The sequence below is a fragment of the chloroplast genome of Dendrobium catenatum (assembly GCF_001605985.2).
Source record: "Dendrobium catenatum cultivar zhong ke IV hao chloroplast, complete genome".
Taxonomy (NCBI): Eukaryota; Viridiplantae; Streptophyta; class Magnoliopsida; order Asparagales; family Orchidaceae; genus Dendrobium; species Dendrobium catenatum.
Window position 1 is genome coordinate 12501 of NC_037361.1, and position 17500 is coordinate 30000.

Sequence of the window (17500 nt, forward strand, 5' to 3'; positions counted from 1 at the left end):
AATGAAAGTAGATTATCTTTCCATTCATTTCACAACTAGAATATCTCTTCCCGAACCAAACATGAATCTTTCGATTCATTTGGCTCTCACGCTCAATTGTTTCTTTTATCTTTTCTTTTATTGATGGGCATTCCCATATCTTTGAATGGAATGAGCCTATCCTCTCTTTTCTGTTCGTATTCAAAGCTATCGAAACTGATCTAACATCAGAATCTTAGGAGGACTCTTCAGACCAGACAAAAAATAAAAAATTGTCAGCAAAGTTGTTTCTTTATTTGTTCTTTATTTAGAACTTCTTTCTTTCAAAAAAAAAGATATTTTAAAGAAAAAAGAATTCTATTATACTATTAGAATAGAAATAGAATTGAATATAATTCTGAACTTCATTACTTCATTCTCATTATTATTAGAATGAGATTTCGATTTTTTTCATCCAAAAAATTCTCTTTTTTATACAAATATTTTATATAAATACAATACATAGGTCGTCGATTCGGCAGTGGGGGGGAAGATACCCATTTTTCCAGTGAATGGTTCAAATAATTTTATCCATATGAGTGTTCTACATCGAATAAATTCCCAATTATTCCTTTTTTATTTTTCTCATTTTTAAACCTTTTTGGTACTAACCTAGCGGTAGAAAGAGTACCATGCTATGCTGTGCCTGGACTTCAAACAATTGATCTTTAACCATGTAAAAGACCTCAACATTATTGGTTGATAGAGAAGAGAATCAAAGTTCATTTACCAATTAATCACGAAATGCTATGGTTCTTACATATGATTTCTGAATGAAATCCAATTCAGAAGTAATTCGTCGAGATTGTGCACCCTTTGTTCCTAGTTCTGCTATAAAAAAGAATACATAAATAGAAAGAAAGTGCAGTCGGTGAAATCCAACCTATTCTTGAAATAAACAACTCGCACACACTCCCTTTCCAAAAAAAATCAATACACCCAGCACTACGCTTAGATTTATTGGATTTGTTGCTAAAATATCGGTATTAAACTCGAAACTCCCAGCGGATGACCAGTGCCCCACGGAAACAAAAGAATCAATTAGATTTTTCATATGCTCTCCCTTTATAGATAGGACTAACAAAGAACAGAGTTCTTTTTGTATCACTCCGCTTATTATTCTTAATGGAATTTGAGAATTCTCAAATTTCTTAGTTATGGTTATGTTTTTCTTCTAAGATGAAATGAAACATTAAACAAAAGGATTTGCAAATAAAAGAGCTAATGCCACGACCAGTCCATAAATTGTTAAAGCTTCCATAAAAGCCAGACTAAGCAATAAAGTACCTCGTATTTTACCCTCTGCTTCTGGTTGTCTCGCAATACCTTCTACGGCTTGGCCCGCAGCAGTACCTTGACCAACCCCAGGTCCGATAGAAGCAAGCCCTACAGCCAATCCAGCAGCAATAACGGAAGCAGCAGAAATAAGTGGATTCATGGTAAGCTCCTCGCACCAAAAAAAGAAATGGTTAATGATACAACCAACCAATGAATTAGTACTTAATCTACTTCTTTTTCTACTTCTATTTTTACTATTTACTTTACTACACTTATTTTTTATTTTTTGATCTTTATCACTAAAATCTATCGGGTCGAAATAGCTAAAAGCTCCAAATGGAATTCATAATATTACTGAATTGTCAGAACTACTTCGATATACCGTTTTTCCTTTCTACCTTATGTAATAGATATGTATACGATTTTAGTCATTGCGTTTCCTTGTTTATAAAATATTCTATTCTTTCTCTTTCATTCAATTCACAATAACAGACAAAATAGAAAAAGGACTGATATGGGAATCCATATAAATGCAGTGGGCTAGAAAAAAAGAGATAGGGGTAATTGCTATTTAACTAGTAAATAACATATACTTTTCTTCTTCCATAACGTAAATCACCTGCACTTTTTCTTCTATTAAATCGTATTCTGGAACCATTCTTCGAAACATACACAAGGATTGATACTCATAGGCATTACATATACATATATGTAGTAATATATGTAGTAGGATCCCCAACCCTTCTTTCTATTCCAAATTCTGCAATATCATCTATCTTTCTTCATATATACATACATGTAGCTATTTGCATTTTCTTATCCAACCCAGTAGTGGATTATATTGAACCCCCGCATTGCTTGAATTGGGATAAGCTTCAAAAAAGACTATTTCGAAAGTTAGTCAATGATGACCCTCCATGGATTCACCTATATAAGCCGCAGCCAAAGTTGCAAAAATAAGAGCTTGAATACCACTTGTAAATAATCCAAGAAACATGACAGGTATAGGAACTACTGAAGGCACTAAAGAAACAAGAACAACAACCACTAATTCATCAGCCAATATATTCCCGAAAAGTCGAAAACTAAGAGATAAAGGTTTTGTGAAATCTTCTAGAATATTAATTGGTAAAAGTATTGGAGTTGGTTGAATGTATTTCCCGAAATATCCCAATCCTTTTTTGCTAAGACCCGCATAGAAATATGCCACTGACGTAGGTAAAGCTAAAGCAACAGTAGTATTTATATCATTCGTGGGCGCAGCTAACTCTCCATGAGGTAACTTTATGATTTTCCAAGGTAAAAGAGCACCTGACCAGTTAGAAACAAAAATAAATAGGAACATCGTTCCTATAAATGGAACCCAAGGACCATACCCCTCTCCAATCTGAGTTTTGCTCAAGTCTTGAATAAATTCAAGGACATATTCGAAGAAATTCTGACCGTCGGTCGGAATGGTTTGTGGATTCCGAACAGCTATGATGACTGAACCTAATAAGATAGCAATTACAACCCAAGAAGTGATAAGTACTTGGGCATGAATTTGTAAACCTCCTATTTGCCAATATAAATGTTGGCCTACTTCTACACCTGATATATCATATAACCCTTTGAGTGTTTGAATGGAACATGGTATAACATTCATATTGTCCTCTAACAGATTCAAAAAAGTAATTATTTTGATTCAACCATCTCTTTCTCAATTCATCTATGTTCATTCATGAATTTAAGTTAGGAATCGTATATTTAGGAAATCACATAAAAAAAAAAGACCAATCATTTTATGTTTTCAATCTTAAATATTATTCAATATTCAAAACATAGTTCAAACTCCAAAAGATGCAAACCAAAATAGTAACAATCAAAGAGAGTTCACCAAAAACAAACTAATATTCTTCTTTCTTCTTCTTAATGATAAGATTAATGATAAGATAATCAACCATTTTTTAGATAACTAGAACGGCCCTCACAAATTGCAGATACTAATTTGGTAAGAATCAATCGAATCGAAGCTATAGCATCATCGTTGGCCGGAATAGAGATATCTGCAAGATCTGGGTCACAATTTGTATCGATTAAACAAATCGTCGGAATACCCAAAATGACACATTCTCGAAGAACCGTATATTCTTCTTGCTGATCAACGATAATTACAATATCGGGCAATCCCGTCATATATTTGATCCCACCCAGATATGTTTGCAAGGTAGATAACTTTCTCTTCAACATTGCTGCATCTCCTTTGGGGAGACGATTGAGTTTCCCCATCTTTTGTTCTGCTCTTAAGTCCCTGAACTTCTGAAGTCTTGTTTCTGTAGTAGACCAATTCGTTAACATACCACCAAGCCATTTTTTATTAACATAATGACATCGAGCCCTTATTGCTGCTGATGCTACTAAATCCGCTGCTTTCTTTTTGGTGCCAACGATTAAGAATTTTTTTCCCCTACTTGCTGCATCAAAAACTAAATCGCAGGCTTCTGATAAAAAACGAGCAGTTATAGTAAGATTTGTAATATGAATACCTTTACGCTTTGCAGAGATGTAAGGAGCCATTCTAGGATTCCATTTATTAGTACCATGACCAAAATGAACTCCTGCTTCCATCATTTCTTCCAAATTGATGTTCCAATATCGTCTTCCCATTTTCCCACACTTTCTCTTTTTCTTTTTTTTTTTCAAAGAGATTCAGTACCTTGTGAAATAAATAATTGTTCCGACGGAACCTTCTACCAGGATTGACCATTAATCTACGACCCAAACCATGAATTTCATTCTTTCTTTTTTATTTCATTGATTTATTACGAAATCCATAATCGGACCAGAGAGTTAAAGTAAAAAGAATGAACCTCTTGTTAGGAATTAGTAAATTACATTACGTAAATGATTGGTCTGATGTCTCATGGAAAGTGTTTGGGGCACAAGAACAAAATAATTCTCTATGGTGTAACAAAATATCTCCCATTTCCAACTCGAATAGATTCTTCCTTTTGATTTTCAAATGAATGTTTTTGTCTTGCTTTGAACGATGTACTAATTTTTTGAATCCGGTACCAACCGGTATAATCCCCCCCAGAACAACGTTCTCTTTCAGGCCTTTCAACCAATCAATACGACCTCGTAGAGCAGCTTTTGCTAAAACTCGAGCAGTTTCTTGAAAACTCGCTTCGGATATGAAACTTTGAGTATTCAGAGATGACTTCGTTATTCCCAATAAGATTGCCCGATAACAGATCGCTTCGTCCAAAACACGCCCTGCTCGCTCTGCTCGCAACAATCCAATAAATTCCCCAGGTAAAAAAACATTAGACATTCCATCTTCTGAAACCAAAACTCTTGATGTTACTTGACGTACAATAATCTCTATATGTCTATTATGGATCTGTACCCCCTGGGATCGATAAACCTTTTGGATCTTATTAACCAAAGAGATACGACTTTGGGCTATGGTTAGTTCAGCTCCAATAAAGAATCCCCAGGGGATCCCAAGAATCCTTCGGATACGGTCGTCCCAACCTTCAACTCTTCTTTCGAGGTTCATCGATATTGAATCAATTGAACGAACTTCTAAGATTTGTTCCACTTTTGGAAGACCTTGCGTTATGTCACCAGATCTCGATTTTTCATATATAAATGTAATTAATGTATCTCCTTCATAAAAGGTTTCCCCATAATGGCCATGGACAGTTGCTCCTGGAGTGACCAAATAGGGCTTAGCTGATCTTATAACTAAAGAGTCAACATGAACAATGAAAATTTGACCAGATTTTTTTATGCGTGATCCGTATTTCAATAGACATACATTTTCACAAAGGAATTGTCCAAGGCTAATTATTGTCCATGCCTCTTCACAAGAATCGTGATGGAGAAAACACCAATTCAAATGGAATGAATTCCAAATGATGTTACTGCATGGATCGGGATTATAAATACTACTATTTTCATCTAGGAAACAGTATTGAAATGGAAGTACTTGAAGCACTTGGAAAGTCTGTTGAAATTTTTCAAGTAAAAAATATTTCTTTAAAAAGACTTGATTATAAGTTCTTAAATAGTAAGATGAACGAAAATTTACTATTTTAGGCACAATAGTACCTAAAGGACCCAAAAAATCCCTAATTGGAGTCAGGGGATCCGATTCTTTTGTCGCATTATTATATCTCGAAGTATTGAAGGGGCCAATTCGAAAACAATTGGATGATGACAAAATTATGAAAGATTGGCATTCCTTATTTCGATTCAACAACGTACCAAGAGTTTCCTGATGTTGGGGAAATAATTGAATCTTCGCCTTGGAATCAAAAGGATTTCTATCGGCACGATCTAATTCATTATTGGAAATCAATCCTGAACCTGCCGTATCATACCTTTTTTCGGTATACGAAATAGTGGATTTTACTAACTCAATTCGGATGAAATCACGAAGCAGATCATTTGCCCTTATTTCAACAAAAGAAGCATGAACCTCTTCTTCTATAGAACTCTTTTTTTCTTGTTCTTGGTCCCAAGTCAATACTAAGCAAGCCCGAACTAATTGAATACTTGTGTGAGAAATTCCTCGAATTGACTTGCCATTTCCATAAAGTATATAATTGACAATTAGAAGTTGTACATTATCCTTTTCCTGCAAGAGATCCTGAGAGAAAAGTGTTGCTAAATTTATCCCATCAGCTATTTCATATGTGACTACGGGCCGAACCAAAACAAAATACTTTTTTTTGGTAGGTGTAATTCGTTGGACATAGATCCAATTTTTCAATTTTTTTGATCCTTTAGAATTCTTTTTTTCCATTCCTGGTGGTATCAAAACGCCACTGTGCCTAGATATTTTATCCACCTCTCCAGAAAAATGAATATCTCCAGAAAAGATTTTCAGTTCCATACTTTTTTTTTTTCTCTCCACTCGGACTAATCCACCTACTCGACTTCTTGTATTCATATTTAAAGCAAGTCGTGTATCTACTCCAATGATACTATTGTTCCGGACCATTATGGGCGAAGATCCGGGTAAGATATGCACTTCCTCGGGAATGAAAAAAAAGCGATCTACTTTCATTTGCATTTGGTATTTCGGACTAAATTCTTTTGCTCCTCGATACTCAATAAAATCCTCTTTTTTTACGATTGAATCTACTTCGACAATCCCATATTTAGTAATTCCCGAGCTGCTTCTTCTGTATCGCGGATCATCAAAATAAGCAAGAATACTATTTCTACGTAAAATACCATTTATAGGTATTTTAATCGAAATACCAAAACAGGGTTTTAGTTTCTTTTCTTGTTCTTGATCATATTGTAAGGGAATCACGAATCTATTTCTTCGCTTTTTAGCCAAGGGATTCTCTTGACGAATAGAAGTAGAAGGCTCTATGAGATTCCAATGACCCTTGGATATGATTCGATAAGGTTTTGAATAGTCAAGAATTTCCCTATCTTTTTTACCAAAGGTATCCAACAATTTATGTCTTACTTGATCATTAGTCAGTGAGAGATCAAAGATATATCTTTCTTCGAGAGAAAAAGAATTAGCATTCATTTGATCTTGATCCTTGTGGAGTGAAAAAGACACTATATTGGATCTGCATAGACCTCCTGCTAATATCCATAAATGACTTGTTTTTGGTAATAGATGAACATTACTATATGGATATTCGGGCGCATGATAGCCATCAGTACTCCAGTGCATTTCTCCTTCTGACTCAGAATAAATATGTTTTTGAACCCTTTCTTTAAAATGAAAAGTGGACGTTCCGGCACGAATCTCGGCAATCACTTGTTCTGATTCTACATATTGATCATTTTGAACTAAAATCAAACTTTTTGTTGGAATATTCACATTATGTAGAATATCTCGACTCTCAATAGTTACATACAAGTCTATAAAACATAGAAAAGCAGGATGCCCATGACGGGTACGTGTGGGATGAACCAAATCCTCATCAAATTTGATTTTTCCATTAGAGGGAGCTCGTACATATTCGGCAGTACCACCTGTGAATACTCCGCCGGTATGAAAAGTTCTTAATGTTAGTTGAGTCCCCGGTTCCCCAATTGATTGACCCGCAATAATGCCTACAGCTTCTCCCAACTCGACCAGGTCACCATGAGTAGGACTTCGGCCATAACATAATTGACAGATCCAAGATGTACTCCTGCAAGTAAAAGGGGTTCTAATATATATTGGGTGTGCTCGAAAGGTTATGAATCGATTAACAAGTCCAATTCCAATATCTTTATTTCGAGTGGCAATGCATCGTAGACCAATATATATATCGTCTGCTAATACACGACCAATTAGTGTTTGGACAAAAATCTTTTCCGTCATCCCATTTTGAGGACTCACGGAAATACTTCGGATAGTACCACAATCCGTTCTACGTACAAGAATGTGTTGAACTACTTCAACAAGTCTACGCGTGAGGTATCCAGCATCTGATGTTCGTACAGCAGTATCTACAACTCCTTTGCGGGCTCCGTAGCAAGAAATTATATATTCTGTCAAAGAAAGTCCTTCCCGTAAATTGCTTTGAATGGGTAAATCAATCATTTGTCCTTGAGGATCCGACATTAATCCTCGCATACCTACTAATTGGTGTACTTGAGATGCATTTCCTCTAGCCCCCGAAAAGGACATTAGATGGACTGGATTAGAGGGATCAGTCATCCGAAAATTAGGATTCATTTCTTGTCTCAAATATTCACTTGTAGCATACCATATCTCAATGGATTGACGTAATTTTTCTACCACATGTACATTCCCATAATGATGGTTTTTCTCTAAAAGAAAACTTTGTTGTTCAGCGTCTTGAACTAACCATCCCTTAGAAGGTATTGTTAAAAGATCATCAATCCCTAATGAAATAGATGTAGCAGTGGCTCGCTGGAAACCCAAAGCCTTCACTTGATCCAGGATATGTGATGTATATGCCATTCCGAAATGATCTATTAATCTGCTAATAAGTCGTTTCATAGCAGTTCCATCTATCACCTTATTGTGAAAGACCAGATCGGTCCGTTCTGCCATAAGGACCTCCATATTCTGCTGAGTAAGATTCCACAATGGGCCTGGGTCAGTGATTCGAAAACTTCCTTTCCTAAATCTTGATTCACACAGAAATTAAGAAATTATGATACCGGTGAAATTGGAGAGACCCGAATTCCCACAAGTATGGGCATCACTAATATAATTTCTTAGTTTTTATATAGAGCATGAGTTAGATAGCCTATGAGTAGGCCTGCCAAAACCCCTGTATGGCTTCTTCTATTTCTCGATAAAAAGAAAGATGACCAACAGTAGTTCGAATGTATATACAACGAATTTCTCTTTTTACACTTCCTATTATTCGATAGTGCTTATAAATCTCATTATAATTACCAAAAGATTCATATTGAACTTCGATGGGAACTTCTCTTGAGCCAACGACGCGTTGATCTAGTCTCCACCGGAGCCACAAAGGACTATTGAAATGGATTCGTTTCTGCCGATAAGCTCCAAGTGCATCATAAGAACTAGAAAAATACGGCTCTTTTGTATACTTAAAGTCATTCTTGTAAACTGTTTCCTTTTTAGAGTTTCTGCAATTAGAATTATATTGATTATACCTATTTGCACAAATACCTCGGGGATTCCCGATCGTTAATACATAGAGTCCAATAAGCATATCTTGAGTTGGTACGGAAACGGGATCTCCAATAGCTGGAGACAAGAGATTCATATGAGAAAACATAAGTAAACGAGCTTCTGCTTGAGCTTCCAAAGATAAAGGTACGTGAACAGCCATTTGATCCCCATCAAAGTCTGCGTTGAAGCCCTTACAAACTAATGGGTGTAAACAAATAGCACGCCCCTCCACTAAAATGGGTTGGAACGCCTGTATACCTAATCTATGCAGGGTGGGCGCTCTATTCAACAATACAGGATGCCCCTGCATAACTTCTTGAAGGATTTCCCATACAATGGGTTCTTTTTCCCGAATTTTTCTTTTAGCAATCCCTGTGTTAGAAGCAACATCTTGTCTGATTAGACCACGAATTACAAATGTTTGGAAGAGCTCTATTGCTATTTCTCGAGGTAATCCACATTGATGTAATGAAAGCAAAGGACCCACGACAATGACGGAACGCCCCGAATAATCGACCCGTTTACCAAGCAGAGTCTCACGAAATCTTCCTTCTTTGCCTTCAATTACATCGGAAAATGACTTGTAAACTTTATTATGACCATCTCTCATGGGTTGTCCGCGGATCCCATTATCAAAAAGTGTATCCACGGCCTCTTGTACCAATTTCTCCTGACACATTACTAATTCCCCTGGTGTAGATCTACTTGTTGCTAATAGATCGGTAAGAGTATTGTTCCGATAGATGACTCTTCTATAGAGTTCATTAATATCCGAACTCATTAGTTTACCCCCGTCTATCTGAATGATTGGTCTCAACTCAGGAGGAAGAACTGGTAATAGGCACAAAACCATCCATTCTGGGTCTACATTTGTTCGAAGAAAATGTTTAGCTAATTCTATGCGCCTAACCAAAAAATCCTTTCTTCTTCTAATCTTTTTATCTTCCCATTCATTTCCTGCGGACTCTTCGTCTCCTAATTCCTTCCATTCTACCAAAGAATTCTCTGTAATAATTCGCAAATCCGAATCGGCTAATTGTTCTCTGATAGCACCTGCCCCCGTAGAGATTTCTCGGTTTCGAAATTTCTCAAAACCTTGAGTAGTAAAAAAGAGTGGGATGCTGTATTTCCAGGATTGGATTTCATATTCGAATGAACCTCGTAATCGTAAGAAAGTAGGTTTTTTAGCTATGGACCTAGCAAAAGAAAAATTGAGATAGGTTCCTATAGTATTGGATTCCCCCCCTCACAATCGGACGTGAAGGTTTCCTCTCATCCGGCTCAAGTAGTTACACCAAATAAAGAAAGGGGTTCTTCTTCTTTTTAAACTTTGTTCGAGAAAACCCTACAAAAAGCTACTCTTTACTCAAGTTCCCAGTAAGGACCAGCCTTTCATTGATTCATTCTTATCTTTTTTTTTGTTATTTTCACTCTAACCCTTTTTCCTTTCTTTTATGTTGTTTACGAAAAAAAGGAAATGTGAAGTTATTGAGTAGTCTACTTCCCCTCAAATGATGAATCCCCTGAAAGGAATATTGTGGGACTCGTAAAGGATTTATTTGTCTATATATTGTATTGTTCCATTCGATCTTTTTTAGGTCTCTACTCACCTCGATGGTTATGTGCCATGATATCCCTTGAAGCATATATGCGATAGATAAGCTCCCGTAACCATGCCATATTCACTTGCGCTTGAGATTTTCTTTCTCAAAGAAATGGAATGTCTAATTCCACAAAAAGTCTTTTTTTCACGAGGTATAACTAACTATTCCTATATTATCTGTTACGGAATCGACCATGGATCAATTCCCCTTTTCTTCCATTTTTAAGTCTTGAATGCACCCATAATTCTGAGCTTCATGTTCCTCCTCCCAAGATACATGTCAGAGCCGGGGGCATCCCAATCAGATTAAATGGGATGACAGTTTCTCAGTCCAAATCTGTCAAATGAAAATTTCGATCAAATCACACATCGCAATATACTAGGCCCTCTAATTCCCTAAGGGGCTTATCTAAAAGATTCGCAATATAACTAGGAAGACGTTTCAAATACCACACATGAGTCACTGGACATGTCAGTTTGATGTATCCCATTTGGTACCTTCGTATCCGAGAATCAACAAATTCCACCCCGCATTCTTCACAATATTTCGGGTCTTCTTTTTCAGCCCCAATCCCTCGGTAATTTCCACAAGCACAAATCCCACTTTTTATGGGTCCAGAAATTCTTTCACAAAACAATCCATCTTTCTCCGGTTTATTAGTTTTATAATGAAAAGTATAGGGTTTTGTCACCTCTCCAACTATCTCTCCATTGGGTAGAATTTTTTTTGCCCAAGCCCTGATTTGTTGAGGGGAAACTGGTCCAATTCGAAGTTGTTGATGTTTATACTGGTCGATCATAGAATAGAAATTCTGATTCATTGAGATCAAGCTTCCTTCCTATTCATCTGGAAGTTCTTTTCAGATACAAGGAAATGATTCAGTTCCAGGGCCAAAGATCGTAGTTCTCGAACGAGCAATCGAAAAGATTCTGGAGCACCCTCTGGATTAGGTACTGTTGATCCAATAATCGTAGCACCAAGTACTTCTTGACGAGCTCTAATATGATCAGATTTATAAGTAAGCATCTCTTGTAAAATATGAGCAACACCAAATCCCTCTAGAGCCCAAACTTCCATTTCTCCTACTCTTTGTCCCCCTTGTTTGGCCCTCCCTCTAAGGGGTTGTTGTGTAACAAGTGCGTAATGCCCACTGGAACGTCCATGGATTTTATCATCAACTTGATGAATTAATTTTAGGATATAGGACTTTCCTATTAGAACAGGTTGTTCAAAAAGATCTCCTGTTCTTCCATCAAAGATTCTGCTTTTTCCCGGATATTCGGGTTCAAATACCCATGGATTTTTTGTTTGCTTACTGGCTTCATATAATTCAGAAAACACTAGTTTTCTTGAGGCCTCTTGCTCATATCTCTCATCAAAGGGCCCTATTCTATAATGTTTCTTTAGCAGATCCCCCGCTAACCCGAGCGAACATTCAAATATCTGTCCCACATTCATTCGTGAGGGGACTCCTAATGGATTGAATACCATATCAACGGGCGTTCCATCTTGCAAATAGGGCATATCTTGTCTAGACAAAATCTTAGAAATTATACCCTTATTCCCATGCCTTCCAGCTACTTTATCACCTACTTTGATTTCACGTTTCTGTGAAATATATACACGAATCCTTTCTGGATTATAATTGGAAACCCCCTTTCTATGGATCCATCTCACATCAATAACTCGACCCCTTCCCCCTATAGGTAGTCTTAGAGAAGTTTCTTTTGAAGTGGATACCTGAATGCCAAGTATAGCTCGTAATAATCTATCCTCCGGGGCATATGAAGATTCGCTCGCTGTCTGAGGTGTTAATTTACCTACTAAGATATCACCTGTTTCTATCCAAGATCCCAGCATCACAATTCCATTTCTGTCTAAATTTCGGAGTAAACGAGCCTCTAAATGCGGAATATCCTTAGTGATTCTTTCAGGACCTTGGCTTGTTAAATGAGTCTGAATTTCATATTTCCGGATGTGAAAAGAAGTATAAATATCTTCATAGACCAGACGTTCGCTAATTAGTACTGCGTCTTCAAAATTGTAACCTTCCCATGGCATATAAGCTACTAATACATTTTTTCCTAAAGCGAGTTCCCCACCAGCTGTAGCCGCACCACCCGCTAGAATTTGTCCCTTTTTAATGTATTTACCCCGCTTAACCTGAGTTTTTTGATGCATACAAGTATTTTTGTTGGAACGTTGATACATAACTAATGGAATGCTTAGAGTATCCCCATTACTTGAGAAAATGATCTTTTGAGTATCAGTATAAATGATTTTTCCCTTGCGTTCAGCTATAGCTGAAATCCCCGAATCTAGAGCCGTTTGGCCTTCCAACCCAGTTCCAACAATGCACTTCTCGGACCGAGAAAGGGGAACTGCTTGACGCTGCATATTAGAACTCATTAAAGCTCGATTCGCATCATTATGCTCGATAAAAGGAATGAGGGAAGCTCCAATCGAAAAATATTGGAAGGGAAAAATGCTTCTAAGATGAATCTCTTCCCATGCAATAGTCAGGAATTCTTGACGATATCGAGCAGGAACAACCTGTTGTTCTTGAATACCCCGATTCAAGGCCAAAGAATTTCCTGCTGCTACCATATAATATTCATCTCTATTTGGTGATAAATAAACCATCTGTGCCTCTTTTGATCTCTCAGATAATTTATAAAACGGACTCTCTATAGATCCCCAATAACCAACCTTCACATGAATAGCTAATGATCCGATAAGTCCAACATTGATTCCTTCGGACGTGTCAATAGGACAAATACGTCCATAGTGACTCGGGTGGATATCTCGTATCCGAAAACTAGCAGTTCGTCCCGTCAATCCTCCAGGACCCAAATAACTCCATTTTCGCCCATGAACAATTTGTGTCAACGGATTAGTTCGATCCAAAACTTGAGATAAAGGGTGTAGGCCAAAAAACGATTCATAAGTAGTTGTTAATGAAGTTGAAGTTACCAAATTTTGAGGAGTAGGTATCAATTTATGCCTGATTGCTCCACATATAGTTCCTCGAACCGTATTTTCTAAACGAACAAGAGCCAATCCGAATTGATCCTGTAATAGATCTGCTACAGAACGAATACGTTTATTTTTCAAGTGATTCATATCATCAAGTGTACCCATTCCCAATTTCATTCCAATCAAATGATCCACAGCAGCCAATAGATCTCGTGGTAACAAAAAAGTATTGTTTTGGGGTATATCAAGATTCAGTCTCCGGTTCATATTTCGTCGACCAATCTTTCCTAATTCACATCTTTGTTGAAAAAATTTCTTTTGTAATTCCTTGCATAAGGACTCAGAAAATACCGGATCCCCCCCTACACAGGCAAATTGTTGATAAAACTCCAAAATAGCACTTTCTTTTGACCCAATATTTTTTTTCTCTTTATCATTCGGGAAAGACAAGAAAATCTCAGGGTAACAAACATTATCTAGAATTTCTCTTATATTCGAACCCATAGCTGATGATAGAACTAGAATAGATATTTTTTGTTTTCTACTTACACGGGCCCATATCCTTGCTTTTCTATCAATTTCTAATTCCGACCTTCCCCCCCAATCCGATATTATAGTACTGGTATAGACAGAAATTCCGTTATGTTCCAATTCTGAACGGTAGTAAATACCGGGACTTTGCAATATTTGGTTGATCACAATTCGGTATATTCCATTTACTATAGAGGTTCCAAAAGAATTCATTATAGGGATGTTTCCAATAAAAACGGTTTGTTCTTGCATATTTCTACCGGTTTTCCAAATTAAGACCGCGGGTACATATAATTCAGAAGAATATGTGAGTGATTCATACACAGCATCTCTTTCTTTTATCAAGGGCTCTACCAATTGATATGTTTCCACAAATAATTGAAATTCAATTTCTTGATCTCTATCTTCAATTTTTTGAAACTTATGAAATTCTTCCGTCAAGCCCTGATTAATGAACCTACAAAATCCCTCAAATTGTATCTGACTAAATCCAGGTATTGTGGACATTCCCTCATTTCCATTCTGGAGCATCTTAATCTGAAGTTTCCTCTTTATTGAAAAAATCCCATTATTGGCTTGGCTCACTATTCATCGAACCCTACCTATTGATCTAGCAATGATGGAATGGATATTCTGTTTACTGAATCACATAAAATTTTAGTCAACTCCATCCATATATATCATACATATGAACGGAAGCAAGACAGAGAAATGGAGGGCATTTTCGATGCAAATTCGAATTTGAGCTTGAGCCAGGTACAAATAGAAAGAAATGGAAATTGATAAAGCATTCCTGGGAAAAATTCTGTCACTTAGGCTGATGGAGTCTTTTATCGGATATCTAAATTGATCCAATTTAGACCTAATTCTTTTATTATGATATTATGATCAGGGTACAAAAAAATAAAAAATCAATGAAATATTCAAGCACGATGATCCTATATAGGGATAGGATATGTGCATAAGAAATAGACCCGGGCTCGGTATCCACGTATAAAAATATCTGTTCTGGAGTTTACACTGTTCTTTACACTGTTCTGGGGTTTACATATACACATATATTTTCTTATAATTAGAATTGATAATGATTTAATTAGAATTGATAATGATTAGTCGTAAATCAATTGGATTTTGCATCCATTAAGATAATACAAATGGAGATACAAAATTAAGAGCTGTTCGCTAATTCAAAGTAAGAAAAGTAAGTAAGAGTAAAAGAGTAATAAGTAAATAGTTAATGAAATAAAGAGTGAATTATTCTAAATTGCCCTGCATTTTACAGTCTGTGCTGTGACCGGGGCCGGGAATCTTTTCACTTTTCTATCAAATCTAGAGAAAAGTGAAAAGAGAAGGTAAGTTTTTAAGCGACGCGTGTTTTGAGATAAAATCAATCGAAGAAAAGAATAGAAACAGGATCCAATAAAAAGGAGGAATTCTTTTTTGGAAAAAGAAAAGATAAGTACAACGGGATTCAAGATCCAAAAAGAAAAGGAATTCAGAAAGTAAAAAATTCAAATCAAAACAAAATGAGGAGAGGAATAGAAAGAGAATAATAATAAAGAAATAATAAATAGGATTCTAGAAATTATAGAAAGATAAGAATATAGAATTTCTTTATTTCTTTATCCATTTTGGATGGAATTTGGCGGCATGGCCAAGTGGTAAGGCGGGGGACTGCAAATCCTTTATCCCCAGTTCGAATCTGGGTGTCGCCTGATCAACAAAAAAAGACTTGGAATTTCTTAATCCTGTTGATCGAACTTGACGAATCCTTGTCCCGCAAAAGCATAGGCAAGGGCTAGGTCTGTCGATACTTTATTTTGAGAACCCGTAGGGCCTATAAAAAAAAAAAAGACTGTCATCTTTTTTCTCAAAATCTGGGTTCTGAGTGTGGCTCAAACAGGTACCAATAAATCTGAAGCAACCCAATCTTCTTAATGATTGGTTTGGGCTATTCTGAATTGAATCAAATAAAAGAAATAGTGAGAATCATTCTGGGCATCAGAACTATGAAAGTAAGAATAAAGTCAGAAGTCGGAAATCTTGGTATACAAAGGTTCCTAAGAGACACTCCATTTTGGTAAGAAAGGATTCTAAAAAATACTATAAAGACTCCCTAATTATTTTACACTATAACTTCACTTAATATTGAAATATTGAGGTAGTGTCTACTAACTCTGTCTGCGATGAGATTAGATTGGATAGGCTGATGGTAAATTCATTTAATAATTGTGGAAAGAACTTATTTGTATCCAGACTCACTAGAGGCTCTGAGTGCTGCTCATAAATTGAATCAGAATGGTTGAACGGCTCTTCTTTTTTTTTTCTTATATCTTATATTTTCTATTTTTTTTTTTCAATTCTTTCTATTTCAATAGAATTCTATTGAATAAGAAATCTAGGAAATTTTTATGAGTGGATTTATGAAATTGTTTCATAAAGAGCCGTAAGTAAGAATCCTATTTTGACTCTGCACCATTCATTCCACTATGATTATGAATCAATAATGGAATAATTCCTTCAATAGGGGACATCATTCACATGGATATAGTAAGTCTCGCTTGGGCTGCTTTAATGGTAGTGTTTACATTTTCTCTTTCACTTGTAGTATGGGGAAGGAGTGGGCTTTAGAGCTAGGAATATTACTAATTTAGTACTTTACTGAAAAATCTACTTGTATCAATTGTGATCGTTTTGCGAAAGCTTAAAAAAAAAAACTTGACTTGCTTTAGTTTATCTATATCTATATATTCTTTATATATTCTTTATTAGTAGTAGTAGTATTAGATTCTTCTATTTAATCCTCTATTAAATATTTTTCTTTTATTATTCTATTTTATTATATTTATAGAATATATGATATGGTATTTATATGGTATATTATGGTATATTATGGTATATTATACCCGTACGATTCTTCCTACATTAATTCTTTCGAAGGGCCCCCGGATCCATATCCATAAGCATAAGAAGAGATAGAAAAAATCAGGAATTCAAGCAGTTGGGCTTGCAATTCTTTTTGGTTGATCGAAATGCATACAAATGGGTGTAGAGAAAAAATCGAAAATTCGAGTGCTATTTCGTTTTGATGTACGTCTAATATATATTTAGATATAGAATAGATATCTATTGTCAATTTATCTATATAAGAGAAAGCTTCTTTCTGTATACAATACAACTTTATGTTTTATGTACTAAGAATATGAATGAATATGAAATATTCTACAATACTCAATTGTATAGTGTGGTAGAAAGAGCTATATATAGCTCTTTCTACCATACTATCTCAGATACTTCTGATTCTTTAAGACTTAAATAGAGTTTTAAACCTTTTCATTTCTTCAATCATTGATAAAAATGAATAATTCAAGTTTCATTCAAATTAATCATTTTGGCTGACTGTTTTGACGTATATGATAAGTAAAAAGGCAGTAGGAACTAAAATGAACAGCGCAGTAGCAATAAGCGCAAG

The 17500-nt window shown here is 35.9% G+C and overlaps 9 protein-coding genes and 1 non-coding gene across 10 annotated transcripts in view; 2 read left to right on the forward strand and 8 right to left on the reverse strand. All coding sequences in view use genetic code 11, as the record gives it.

Annotated features, from left to right (window-relative positions):
* The window catches only part of atpF (ATP synthase CF0 B subunit), a 1481-nt gene extending 409 nt beyond the window's left edge, over positions 1-1072 (reverse strand). Inside the window, exons 1-2 of the mRNA in view lie at positions 928-1072; position 1 (exon numbers count right to left, since the gene is read on the reverse strand). The exon at position 1 is cut by the window's left edge and continues 409 nt beyond it. Coding sequence (YP_009472253.1) covers position 1; positions 928-1072 — 146 coding nt within the window. The remainder of the gene's footprint in view (positions 2-927) is intronic.
* Positions 1073-1210: 138 nt separating this feature from the next.
* On the reverse strand, positions 1211-1456 carry atpH (ATP synthase CF0 C subunit). The gene has a single exon. It carries the CDS (start codon positions 1454-1456, stop codon positions 1211-1213), a length of 246 nt encoding a protein of 81 aa, YP_009472254.1.
* A 741-nt stretch (positions 1457-2197) lies between these two features.
* atpI (ATP synthase CF0 A subunit) lies at positions 2198-2941 on the reverse strand. Its single transcript has one exon. It carries the CDS (start codon positions 2939-2941, stop codon positions 2198-2200), a length of 744 nt encoding a protein of 247 aa, YP_009472255.1.
* Positions 2942-3231: 290 nt separating this feature from the next.
* rps2 (ribosomal protein S2) lies at positions 3232-3942 on the reverse strand. The gene has a single exon. The coding sequence runs from the start codon at positions 3940-3942 to the stop codon at positions 3232-3234; it is 711 nt and encodes a 236-aa protein (YP_009472256.1).
* A 229-nt stretch (positions 3943-4171) lies between these two features.
* rpoC2 (RNA polymerase beta'' subunit) lies at positions 4172-8332 on the reverse strand. Its single transcript has one exon. The coding sequence runs from the start codon at positions 8330-8332 to the stop codon at positions 4172-4174; it is 4161 nt and encodes a 1386-aa protein (YP_009472257.1).
* A 187-nt stretch (positions 8333-8519) lies between these two features.
* Positions 8520-11341, reverse strand: rpoC1 (RNA polymerase beta' subunit). Its single transcript has 2 exons — positions 10889-11341; positions 8520-10127 (listed from the first exon to the last, which is right to left on the reverse strand). The coding sequence occupies exons 1-2, from the start codon at positions 11339-11341 to the stop codon at positions 8520-8522; spliced, it is 2061 nt and encodes a 686-aa protein (YP_009472258.1).
* Positions 11342-11346: 5 nt separating this feature from the next.
* On the reverse strand, positions 11347-14559 carry rpoB (RNA polymerase beta subunit). The gene has a single exon. It carries the CDS (start codon positions 14557-14559, stop codon positions 11347-11349), a length of 3213 nt encoding a protein of 1070 aa, YP_009472259.1.
* A 1113-nt stretch (positions 14560-15672) lies between these two features.
* Positions 15673-15743, forward strand: trnC-GCA. Its single transcript has one exon. It is a non-coding gene; the product is annotated as a tRNA-Cys (tRNA).
* An 826-nt stretch (positions 15744-16569) lies between these two features.
* petN (cytochrome b6/f complex subunit VIII) lies at positions 16570-16659 on the forward strand. The gene has a single exon. The coding sequence runs from the start codon at positions 16570-16572 to the stop codon at positions 16657-16659; it is 90 nt and encodes a 29-aa protein (YP_009472260.1).
* Positions 16660-17410: 751 nt separating this feature from the next.
* psbM (photosystem II protein M) overlaps positions 17411-17500 on the reverse strand; it is a 105-nt gene continuing 15 nt past the window's right edge. Inside the window, exon 1 of the mRNA in view lies at positions 17411-17500. This exon is cut by the window's right edge and continues 15 nt beyond it. Coding sequence (YP_009472261.1) covers positions 17411-17500 — 90 coding nt within the window.